This window comes from Acanthochromis polyacanthus, chromosome 23, assembly GCF_021347895.1.
Source record: "Acanthochromis polyacanthus isolate Apoly-LR-REF ecotype Palm Island chromosome 23, KAUST_Apoly_ChrSc, whole genome shotgun sequence".
Taxonomy (NCBI): domain Eukaryota; kingdom Metazoa; phylum Chordata; class Actinopteri; family Pomacentridae; genus Acanthochromis; species Acanthochromis polyacanthus.
Window position 1 is genome coordinate 23,000,710 of NC_067135.1, and position 12,951 is coordinate 23,013,660.

Consider the following 12,951-nt stretch of genomic DNA (forward strand, 5'->3'; position numbering starts at 1 on the left):
TCTCTGTTTGATGGCAACTGTAGCTCATGTGGTGGAGCCGGACATCCACTAATTGCAAAGTTGACAAATACAATTTTACATTGTGGAAGACAGATTCTTATCTACAATAGCATTTAGCTGACACTTTTATCCAAAGCAGCTTACATCTGAGAGTACATACAACACAAGGTAGGTAGCAGGGTAGCACTAAGGACCTTGTCTAAGGGTTCTCAATGGGCAACTTTGGCCTGACCAGGATTTGAACCAACCCAAAGTCAGGGATGTCAGTCATTGACCTATCCAGCTGCATTAAACCAATCCATGTGCCAAAGCACGCTTATGCAAGATGATAAAATGAAATCCAAGGAGCAAAGTTGCTACATGAGTGCAGACCATTAAGATAATCAGCTGTTTTCGCTTCATCTACAACCTCGTTTCCATGTAGCGGTCAAGTAAGGTTGAAGCTAACTATTGAAAGGAAATTTGCGTTGTTTCTGCCGTAACAAAAAGAAGAAATACGGTTTGTCAGCCATAAAAATCCACAAAGAAGAAAAAGAAACAAACAAAAACTTTGACCCTCTATGCAAAACAAATGGAGAGAAATCTTGAGGAATTGTTTTCAGTTGGGTTTCTCACTGCCAGGAGACAAAGACAAACACATAAAGAGGGGAAAAAAACAGCTGAAGTGGCCATAATAACATTTTTGTGAAGCTTTGGGGGGTTGTTTTGGGGATTTTTTTTGTTTGGATTTTGCCATCTTACTGGAGTGCTCAAAGTATTAAAAAAGGTTTGAACAGTCAAACAGATTTTTCAGTTGCATTCAAAGCATTAAAAAAACACTTTGGTTCCAATACTGAACCCTAAATCTAGAATATCTTCAATTTACTACCACTCACTGCACAGAAAAGCAGAAATGCGCAACCAATTGTGTTTTGTCTTTTAAATTACCAATTACTAACCAATCAGTCACCTCATCATTCCAGCTCTCATGGTGACACTGTTAAAAAGGAATTTATTAATTGTGTTTTCTGGTATACTACTCATCTTTTAGCATCATATAACTTTAATATAATTTGCACATTTAAAGAGTTTTCAGTTAATTCCTATTTTTCTATGACAGAATTGCTGTGTTTAAGGATTCCTGGTTTTATAGGACACATGGCAATCCTGAAAATGCTCAGGCTTTGTGCTTTTTTCTGTTAGTCAGAACCTCCCCTGTAGAGCTTCTAAGCCCAGAAGAATTTTAACAGCTTTTTCAGAAGTGTTTTAAGTTACCCATAATGGTTTCAATGCAGTTCCTGCTTTGACATGCGGTATTTATACATTTCTGGCAAGAAGATGGACACATTTGAAAGTAAAATCATTTCTAAAACAGCGCTCTCCCTCTAGGTCTTCAAAATCTGAGAAGCATTAGCAAGCACAACCACCTGTAGAGCAACCTGAAACACTGTGTTTCTCTCTTTCTTTTTTGTTCTTTCAACCCCCATCAGAGTCAAAGCTTAGCTGCGATCCTATTGTACACGTTTCAGCTTCTTTTTCCATCTCTGCTTTGATACGATGCGTGGATAGGAAGCACGGGAAGGATTTGGTTACCGTATATGATGGGAGCCATATGGATGCTTACAGTGGAGATCGGAAATGAGGGAAGATGGATGGGCAAGAGGAAGGACGCCTCGTTGTAGGAGGTCAGTGCTGAGGTGCACCTCCATTCTCAGATTTATAATCATTACATTAATGTCCATCTGTTTCCTAGTAGCACCATGAATGATCAACTGGTGCCTGGAGCTTGTTATCGACCCCAACTGACCAATTATGCTCAGACACTGTTGATTAATTATCAAAAGCCCAGGAATGGGTCCAGTGCTCTACAGAGTTCATATAATTTAATAAACGCATCCTAAAAGAAGCTGCTCAGTATTTCATCATATCCTTCAACCTGACAGATTTTAATAACATACTATGCCATTTTATTATAAAATACTAAGACTGATGATTTTTTATTAGATACTATATTATGAGGTTCTTATATTATACACTATATGATAACGTTTTTGTATGACAAAAAAATACTGACTTTTTTATTATATACTATACTTTAATTCTTTTAAAATTACATACTATACTCTGATGTTTTTATTATATACTATAGTAGAACTTTTTATTATATGCTATATCATATTTTTAAATTGTATACTATATTGTGACTTTTTTATTCTATACTGTACTATGACATTTTGTAATATATATAATATAGTATGACTTTTTTGTTATACATTTTACAAAAGCATTTTTACAACTTCTAAATATTTTCAAATTATCCTACAATCTCACAGATTTTAATGACATACTATACTATGATTTTTTTTCTTGTTCAGGCAAATAAAAGGCCAGAAGGGCTTTTAGCTTTTCTTTACTTCTCTTTTTTTTTTTTACCTTAACTGTTCTTTCATAGACCTGAAGTGTCTCACTGCTTTTGTTTTGTCTTATTTTGTAGCAAACTAAACATGTTTTGGTGGAACAGAATGACACAAATTGTTTGCTGCCACGTTGACCTGCATCTGAATGGCAGCAGAATGGATGAATACATTGTTAACCTTTCATAAACTGGATATAGAATGAGCAAAATACCTAATGAGGTTATCAAAACTGTAGCAGATTAGTGATGTAGGTCAACAGAAATGCAACAGTTGGCATGCTTTGCTATCACCATCAGCCATATAGAAATACAAGCAGCACAGATAGCGGTTGCCAGACGTAGCATACGTCCATTAGCAGCTCAGACCTTACATTTATCTTTATAGCCGTGTTGACTGAGCAAACACAAAGATAACACACAGCTCTGCACCATCTGTTGGCACACACACAGCTGTAGCCACATTCTAATGAGCATTCCAACGTGGGAACACAAATATCCTGTTTTCACACGTCGTGCTGTTAAACCAAGGCCGAGCATGTGTGGTGGGTCTATTTATATGTACACAGTCAGATGACATAACGTATAGCAGCAGACTCCTGTTGTGTTTGAACGTATGAACAATCTTTCCATCCATCACAGCTCTCCATCCTTTGAGCTTCACTTCTTCTTTAGTTCCACTGCAGTGTCTCATGATTTATGGGACTTTTTGTTCACATTTCTTTTGTGGGGAGGAAACATGACAGATTTGATGAATTCATGAACACACTACAACTATTTAGTGCCTCATTTGTTCTTCTGGCTTCAAAGTCTTGATGTCAGCCAACCAGTCAAGTTTTGAAGATGAATTTTCCTTCTGCAGAGAGAAATACAAATGACTGATGGCAAACATGACCGAAACGTTGAAAAACGGGCTCAGAAACACACGACCACAGTTACACTTTTACATTGCCTGTTAAGATAATTATCAAGGATCCCGCTGCCTCGACTAAACATTTCCCAGCTCAGGTATGCTTAATATAAAATAAAAATGCAAGATGTTTTGCTAAAAAACAGAAAGTAATTGAATTTCTTGAGTTCTGTCATGCTACAGCATAATTGTTGGTCTGGTGAGGATCATAATAAACAAATATACAGTAAAAATGAAGCGACTAGCAGCCAATTAGCTTAGCTTAGCTTAGCATAAACACTGGAAACATTGGACACAGCTAGCCTGGTTGTGTCCAGTGGTACTAGCACGTCTAAAGCCCATGCATCTTTACGGTAATTAAAAGGTAAAAACATGTGGTTTTCATTATCTGAGGTTAAGCAAAATGTATGCTATGCTAAGCTTTAAACTCTGAATCTAAACCTGTAAGATTTTAAGTTATATGAGAATGCTAAATGCACATTCAGATATTCAAACCCAAGATGCTAATACAATATACTCAAATAAAAATACTCTACATTGCAAACAGTTAAACTGATCTAGATGAACATAATTTGAATTGTCTGTTTGGATAATTATCAAGGAAACTGCCATCTCTATTAAATGACAGGTCAGGTATGTTTAATATGAAATAAAAATGCAAGGTATTTTTCTAAAAAATAGAAAGTAACATGATTTCTAGAGTTCTGTCAAGAAAAATTGTTGGATATAGCTGGTCTGGCTGTGTCTAATGGTACCAGCACTTCTAAAGCTCATGTATCTGCACAGTAACCAACCTATCTACATCTGCACTGCACACAGTTAAACTGATCCAGATGTACGCGTTTTGATTTGTCTGTATAGAAAATGATCAAGGAAACTGCCACCTCTACTAAGCATTTCAGTTGTTGCTAAAAAAGCAGATTTATTGAGTTCTGTCATGTCATAGCATCATTTTTGGTCTGTTTAGGATCACAATGAACGAACGTACAGCAAATATGAAGCGGTTGATTAGATTAGCTTAATATAAAGACTGGAAACTGCATACAGCTAGCCTGGCTGTGTCCAAAGGTACAAAAAAACATCTACCATTACTTCTAAAGCTCATGAATCTGTACATGAAAACGCACTATCTGAGGTTTTCCACTGTCAGTTAAATATAATGTATGCTATGCTAAACTTTAACCTCTGAATCTAAACCTGTAAGACTATAAGTTAGCTGAGAATGCTAAATGCACATTCAGATATTTAAACCCAAGATGCTAATACAATACACTCAAATAAAACACTCTACATTGCACACAGTTAAACCGATCCAGATGTGTGTCTGGTCTTTGTATTTGCGATGTGGGATAAAAATTTAACTCCTTTTCTTGTTTCTGAGTTTATACTACAGTTACAACTTTCAATATTCCCATCCAGCCGTGAACCTCCTCTCTCACTATTCTGTCTCTTTCAACTCTCAGGTCCACTTTCTCCTCTTACCTCCCTCTCCCTTGTCTTTCCTCTCCTTTGCCTGTGATCCCTGCTTTCCTTTTCATCCTCGTCCAAATGACCTGGCCATGAAAACAGCGAGCATGCATGCATAAATTCACGTGTCTCCACTCGAGTCATTGTTTTTGAGTGACTTCTGTCAATAAAAAGCTTAATGCATCATATCTCATTCTGCTATTTTAATAACCAAACACTTCTTGACTGCATTGTTTGTGCACTGACGCCAGCTCTCTCTCTGTGATTATGAAATTCTGTGGAGTAATTTAACTAACGTCATCTCGGCCTTGTCACTTCAACTTAAGTCAGGCAAAAAAAAAGCGAGGCCAAGTGCGTCTTTCACCGTCCATCGCTAATCGTTTACACGTACATTGAGGCCTGTTGTTTTCTGATTCTCTTGTTCTCGGTGCGTTTTACACCCATTAAAAACACCTTACGTAACTTTGGAGACGTGCCCAAGGCCTGTTTGGCTGCATAGAGCACACACACACACACACACGCTGCCAAGGAATCACTCAACTCCTAAAACTCATAAAACAAAAGAAAAAAACTGCATGTGTCACTCTTGAAAAATTCGACCCACCCTTGAGCCCTAAGACTGACTGTAACACGATTCTCCGATGTGGACGGAAAGCATAACACTCGGAGGCTGCAGGGGGGCGGGAGGCAAAAGAGACAAGAGAGGCTGAAGGAGCGAAAGGGGGAGAATTGTGTGTTTTGGCAATGGAGGCCGGTGTGTGTGTGTGTGTGTGTGTGTGTGTGTGTGTGTGTGTGTGTGTGTGTGTGTGTGTGTGTGTGTGTGGTTGGGGGGGGGGGGTTAGTTATTAATAGCTTCGAATTAAATGTAAATATTTGCGGTGATGGATTTAATTTTACTCAAGAAAATGTTTGCCCTTTGCACGTGTACCTGTGTGTGTGTGCTGAAGTCTTTATCGCACTCATACAAATCCACCCAATAACCACACGTGTTGCGTGTTCACCCCTTCAGCACATGTGTTTCCATTCTCATTGGGGGTAACACTGAATTTTCCACTTTCACTGTCAAAGAATGGAAAATGTGACCCCAAAAATGATATTTGATGCATGATTTTAGCGACGTTAAAGGCATTTTTGGCTGGATTTCTCTGTCAAATATGAAACAAGGAAAAAAAGAGTTTGACTTTAAGATCACTAGCTGAGTCTGGAGAGTCAATCTGGATGTTTGATGTCATGACCGATCAGCTGATTCAGCTCCTTGTTGCCTTTGTTTCTGGCATGAAACATGGTCAATACCAGCTGACATGATGAAATAATTACAACTCTCCCTTTTTGTAAACAATTCCTGAGGACATTATTTCTCATTGATGGCCAAAGTTTGGTTTGTTTCTTCTTCTTTGAGGTTTTTTTAGCAGCTGGCAAACAACTTGATTTTGTTTTCTTCTTCTTCTATTCTGTTTATCATTGTTTATTACTGCCATCTGCAATGTACCCTTTAACTCAGCTAACAATCTCGTCTTAGCTGCAGTTTTTTTTTTTTAAAATGCCAACAATTATTAGATATTGAAGTAGTTTCTCGATACTTAATGAACTAATCTTTACAGCTCTTCCTGTAACCGGAGCAACTCATCAACTTGGCGAGCTGAGAGGTTTTCCAGGCTGAAAATGCGATAAAATCGAGTCGAAGGCTTGTAAATTCACCAGTTCTCTTTGAAAAACGGCACAGAAATTAGCAATGTGACTTCAGCCCTTTAGGAAGTAAGCTTTTCACATTTGCACATATGAAAGTCAAAGAGCTAAAACTATGATGTGGCTGGTAAAAAAGTCAACTGCTGTCTCATCTAGAGAAGTGTGAATTCATTTTTTCCCCAATATTTTGGTGGATTTTTCCCCTATTTTCATGCTTGGATGATTCCTGCTCAGACTGCAGATAAAATCAGGGCAATTTACTCATGAAAACACACTAAAACTGCCAAAAAGAAAAAAAAAGACCAACATTAAGTGAATGAATGTCAAAGAACTGAGGCTTTGATGTGCCTGGTAAAAAAAAAGTTCAGGTACTCTCTCATTTAGAGTAGCCTGAATTCAATTTGATTCAATATTTTGGTGGATTTTTTTCCCATATTTTCATGCCTGGATGTTTCCTGCTCAGATTGCAGATAAAAATCAGTGGAATTTACACATGAAAACACATTAAAACTGCTAAAAACTGACAGACATTTACATATACGAGGGTGAAAGAACTGAGAGTCTGATTTGGCTGGTGAAAAGGTCATCTAGGGTAGCCTGAATATCAAAAATGTCAATATTTTGGTGGATTTTTCACATATTTTTGTGCTTGGATGTTTCCTGCTCAGATTGCAGACAAAATCAGGGGAATTTACTTGTAAAAACACACTTGGATCGCAAGAAATTACCGACATTCACCCTCTGATGTGGCTGGTAAAAATGTCAGCTACTCTCTCATTGAGGGTACCCAGAATTTTTTTTTTTAAAATCTATTTTGAAGAATCATTCACATATTTTCATGCTTGGATGTCTCCTGCTCAGATGGCAAATAAAATCGGAGGAACATAGCCATAAAAATACACCAAAATTGCAAAAAAAAAAAAAAAAGACAGACAGACATTAACATATATGAATGCCAAAGAACTCTGATGTGCTTGGTAGACAGGTCAGCTGCTGTCTCATGTATGGTAGCCCGAATGAAAATATTCTCAATATTTTGGTGGATTTTTTTCCCATATTTTCATGCCTGGGAGTTTACTGCTCAGATTGCAGGTGAAATCAAGGCAATTTACTCATAAAAACACTCTTGAATTGCAGTAAACTGACAGAAAACAGACGAAAATTGCAGCTTTTTTTCAGGCTGAACAAACACACTTCTACACACACTGACAAAACATTAAACCTGTGTAAATCAGACCACACACACACCGGGCGTATTGTTGCATGTAAGGGTGAGTCAGAGCCTATCAGTGAACCCAAACAATAAGAAAGTGGACCAGTGAAGTGTAGGGATTGGAATGTGCACACACAAGCGCAAATAACACAGAAAACGCCCCAGAAGTGACACAAATTAACACAAACGGCTTGAGAACCGAAAGCTTCTGCTGGTCACACATGCAAACGGGCCTGAATACAAGCAGTGTGAACCTCCGAACAGAATCGAGTGTGTGCTCTTGTTTGTCGTCAGGGCGACTGAGGACACCAAGCTTTTACACTTGTTGCGATGTCAAATAAAATACTGTTCCTGTTGAGGCTCATGTGATGAAGGAAGTCACAAAGTTTTCCCAACAACTGCAGCAGAAACTCGGCTAATCTCCACTCTGAGAAGAAATGCATTCACGGATGACCTACATACCTAATTACTCACTTTATAAAACATTTCATGACTGTATAGTGAACTAGAAACATACAATAGTGCATGGTGTAGTCATATGTTAGTCACTTAAGCTTCTGGCACAAATGACAAGAAACCTTTTTATGATTTGTAAATTAATGGTGAAATTGATTTATCTTATCCAAAGAAAGATTCTTACATTCTTTAACTGCAATTAAAAGTGTTTTATGGAGACAGGTGAAGCCAAAAAGAGGAATTTTTTAAATGTATTTAAGATGAGATAATAAACAAGCACATGAAAAGTATTAAGCAGGGCTGTGATGAATGATTGTTGTCTACAAAATGTAAGAAAAAGCAGAAAACCCAGCATCAGAGCCTCCTGATTGATAGTTGATTTGATTAATAGACTTATTTTGCAGCTTTAGAGCTATTAACCTGAACACGTGTTGAGTTCAGTATGTAGTAGCTCATCTGGATGACCCAGCAGGTTTATTTCTGCTTGCATATTTCCAGCTCTAACAATCACTAATGTGCTGTTCGTCTGAAGCGAGCAGCTGGTTTGCATGAGCAGGACGCACACTGGTGAGACCTGCAGCGTCTGTGTTTACACGCGTCTGTTTGCTTGTCTGTAAACGCCGCAGCTCGGAGGCAACGCTCGACAGTTCCTCTTTGTGCCGCTGCTCATTGTTTCGAGTATCTTTTGTTTTAACCGGGCTGCCATGGGCTGCAACTCGGCCGCGACTGAAAGCGAGGCCTGTTTCCAGATTAAAAATAGCTGGCCTTCGCATGAGAACCGGGGGATTCCCCAACATGCAGACACACAACTCCCTGTTTTTCATTTGGTCTCAGTCCTATATCATCTCTAAACTATTCCTTATGCAGGCTACCTCTGACACGTCAAAAAAAGAGATCAAAATCAGCTTAATGGGTTATAAATTGTGCTTTTCACCCACTAACATGCATTCACTCGTTAGCTCATTTTTAGTGTAAATGAAGACCTGTGTTGACATAATGAGATAATTTAATGTTGCTTGTTGCTTTTCTACCAGCTGGAGGCAGATTTTTTTTCCTCTGCTTCCTCAAAGGCCACAAAAAGATCAGACGTTCACTATTTGAGTAAAAACTAAATAGCGTAACCCTTTAAGACCTACCATTGTGCCAGGATGTACTCTTACATTTTTATTTACATCAATGCAACCCTTACATCCCAAGTTTTAATAATATGTATTGACTCATGTCTTAACTACGACAATCTTCTTCTTTTCCTTTCGGCTTTTCCCTTCAGGGGTCGTCACAGGGAAATCAATTGCCTCCATCTAACCCTGTCTTAACTACGACAATAAATTGCTTAAAAGTGGAATAAAGCTAAAAAAATGAAAATTGTTTTAGTTTTTTCACACATACTACAGAAATTACATAGCTGTATCCCTCAAATCTGTAAATGTAAACAAGTTGCACAATATCCCATGGTCTTCCAAAGTTGTTTAAATCAATCCACTGGACTTTAAGAAAGTTCCTTGAAGACGTTTCACCTCTCATCCAAGAGGCTTCTTCAGTTCTGGTGGTGGTTGGTGTTGCCTCAGCTTTTAACCTCTGTGAGGTGTGTCCAGGGCTATTATTCCAGCGACCAACACCAAGACTCATCTGACTACTCAACAGTGGTGATTGTGAGTATCTGTGGGGGGGTCGTTGAAATGCACAGATGTCACTGATCTCTTGTGTGCTAATGGTGGTCATTAGCATGAGTCTGCTGAGCAGTTCTTTTGGGGAGTTTTGAAAACTCCCCATTTTCTGTGCAGTTTTCCGACCATATAATCACTCCCTAACTGCAGTAATCTTCCCCAGCAGGACAAAACACCGAACCACACGTCAAAAAACTGCTCAGGAAGTCACAACAAAGACCTCATCCCAGCCTCCAAAGAGCATCCGAGCATCCACGGAGGCCCCACAGACCTCCATTAGGAAGACGCCTCCAGAAGTCCCATGTCCTGGTGTTTCACAGAAAATATCTAGCAGGTGCTTTTGATGTCACATCTGCTTTGAATGAAATCTCACTGCGAAATCGTATAAAATGCACATCATTTACGTCTCCCGGAGGTGTTCGATGTACCGCCGGAGCCGGTGTGAACAGGCCTCTCACTGGGATTTGTACACACATCTGGATTGTTCCCCTTCATGCCTGCAGATTTATGTAAAGACAAATACATACATTTTCCCTTGAAGGAAGCATATGAAACACATCCTCCCTTACATATCAACACATACCGCCTTTAAAACCCAATTCATCAGCCGGATTACTTTCCCCCAACACCAAGGAGGACAGATACAGTTGGTAATAGGGAACCTCTGCTGCTGCACTGCAAACAATGACTTTCAATCTTCCTGATAAGCTTATCTCTCCCATCCTGTAAGCCTCCCTGCACTGACCACTAACAACACAGTAATGAGTTCACTTGTCATCGTGTAGTTTCCCTGCTGGGGCTCTCACCGATTCACCCATGTTCCTCCAAGAGGCAGATTTCACTTTGCAGAGGCTGAGAGAACTGATTACCAGAACAAGCAACCAAAGCCAGTCAAGTAAGCCAAGAAAAGAACGTAAAGACTGCAGGAATATTAAAAACCTTAAGCATGGTTTAAAAAAAATTTCTCATATTTTCGTGCTTGGATGTCTCCTGCTCAGATTGAAGATAAAATAAATGTAAATTACACACAAAAACATAATAAAATAGTAAAAAAAACTGACAACAATTACAGCTTTTTTGGGAGGCTGAGTGAACACAGATTTACACACACTCTGACAAACACCAAGCCTGTGTAAATCACGTTTCTCCACGTAGCAGATTTAACTTTGCAGAGGCAGAGGTCACTGATTTGCAGCCTAAGCTGTTCAAATAAGCTGAAAAAGAAGAGAAAAGACGGCAGGAATATTAGAAATCTGAAGCACCGTTACAAAATCTCAATATTTTGATGGATTTTTCCCATATTCTTGTGTCTGCGTGTTTCCGAGAGGAACATATTCATCAAAACGCACTAACATTGCAAAAAAAAAAAATAGACAGAAAACAGGCAAAAAAAAAAAGCAGCTTTTTGGGGGGCTGGGCAAACACACACTCTAACAAACATTAAGCCGGTGTAAAATTGTGCTTTTCCAAGTGGCTGATTTAACTTTGCAGAGGCAGAGATCACTGATTTCCAGAGCAACAAGCAACCTGAGCTGTTCAAATAAACCAATAAAAGAAAGAAAAGATTGCAGGAATATTAATAAAAATCTGAAGCATGGTTGGAAAAAAAAATCTCCATATTTTTGTGAATTTTTCCCATATTTTCATGCTTGGATGTTTCATGCTCAGATTGCAGATAAAATCAGGGGAATTTACTAAAAAATGCACGAAAATTGCAACAAAAAATGGACAGAAAACAGGCAAAATTGCTGCTTTTTGGCAGGCTGAGCAAACACACACTTTAGCAAGATGAAGTTGGTGCAAATCAGGTTTCTCCAAGGAAAGGCGACTTGCAGAGGCAGATATAACTGATTTCCAGAACCTGTGCTGCTCAAGTAAGCCAGTAACAGACTTTAAAAACCTAAAGCATGCTTTGCTCTTTCTATTTTTTACAGCTGATGCATATCCAGCTGCTGCAGTTGTGTTCCCTCCATATTAATATTCCAGGAGATAAAAATGACTTGAATCTCACCCTGGAGGACAGCCCACCTCCATCACTGACCTGCATCGTTCACCTCTGTTCACAACATCTGTAACCTACTTCTAGCAGCTCTGCGCCACAGCCCGCGTCTCCCCAAATGGCTCCAACATGTTCCCTTTTACGCACGCGGTTTTACGTTTGATCAACGCAGCTGGACAGACACCCCGCTTTATCTCTTTGTCCTCTGGCTTGATTGTATTTAAATTGCGGCCCAGCATTGTTTAGCAACAAGCCCATTCAGACAGGGCTGTTTTCCAGGAGCGCCTCTCGAGTCAAACTGCGGGGGCGAACTTCCAGCAATGAATTACTCCCCCAAACCGAGTTTCACAGCATCACCTTAACAAACTTCCCGCGGTGACTTGCAGCAGCTGTTCTTTGGAGCACGTTTTTGTTAAGCAGATGCCCAACAGCGTGCGCAATTCGACCAGCCACTTGAACTTTTTCGTCTCTCTGTGCGCAATACAGGCTCTGCTCCCACATGCGATCCAAAACATATAACAAAGCGGTGAAACAGGGCGGAAAGCAGCTCTTACCTGTGATATGGACATGTTCAGGTAGACAAAGAGCCCCGTGGTGGACGCAATCTGCAGCACCACCACCACGATCACCACCATCGCCACCCACATCTTGGACGGCGCTTCTCTGCGCCCCGCGGCCCCGCTCGGCCCGCCGGCTGGGACCATCATGTAGGTGGTGGACTCGCTGCTCACCGATCTGAAATAATCCTGGTGCTGCTGCTGTGCGCTCGGAGTGGCCATGGCATTCCTGACGCATGAGTGGACCATGCAAACCGAGCAAAGCGAACAATGGCCTCCACAGACTTGACCGACTGACCGAAAATTGGGGCGAAATTAGATTCCCATGCGTCCTCGGCTGCCAAAGTTGCTTTTCACGGGGAACTCAGCGAGAGAGGACGAGCTGAAAGTTAAAGTTTGGATGAGTCCATGGCTGCTCTGCTGCGGCGTGCACTGGGACTACTGGAGGCAGCTGGACTGGTGGTGGGCTGCAACCGAGAGAGGACGGAGAGGGGCTGGCTTAACCTCCTCATCACCCTGGAGCTGTGCAGGAATCCTCCCTCTCTCTCTCTCTCTCTCTCTCTCCCTCTCCCTCTGGGTCACACACCAACACTTTTCTTTCAGT

The 12,951-nt window shown here is 40.1% G+C and overlaps 1 protein-coding gene across 2 annotated transcripts in view; it reads right to left on the reverse strand.

The window, feature by feature from the left end:
- The window catches only part of tnfsf10l (TNF superfamily member 10, like), a 78,828-nt gene extending 65,953 nt beyond the window's left edge, over positions 1-12,875 (reverse strand). The window contains exon 1 of one of the 2 annotated variants that reach the window (XM_051944173.1): positions 12,345-12,875. In XM_051944173.1, coding sequence (XP_051800133.1) covers positions 12,345-12,596 — 252 coding nt within the window. In that variant the 5' untranslated portion in view covers positions 12,597-12,875. The remainder of the gene's footprint in view (positions 1-12,344) is intronic. The other variant, XM_022197356.2, reaches the window with a different exon arrangement.
- Positions 12,876-12,951: the final 76 nt, after the last annotated feature.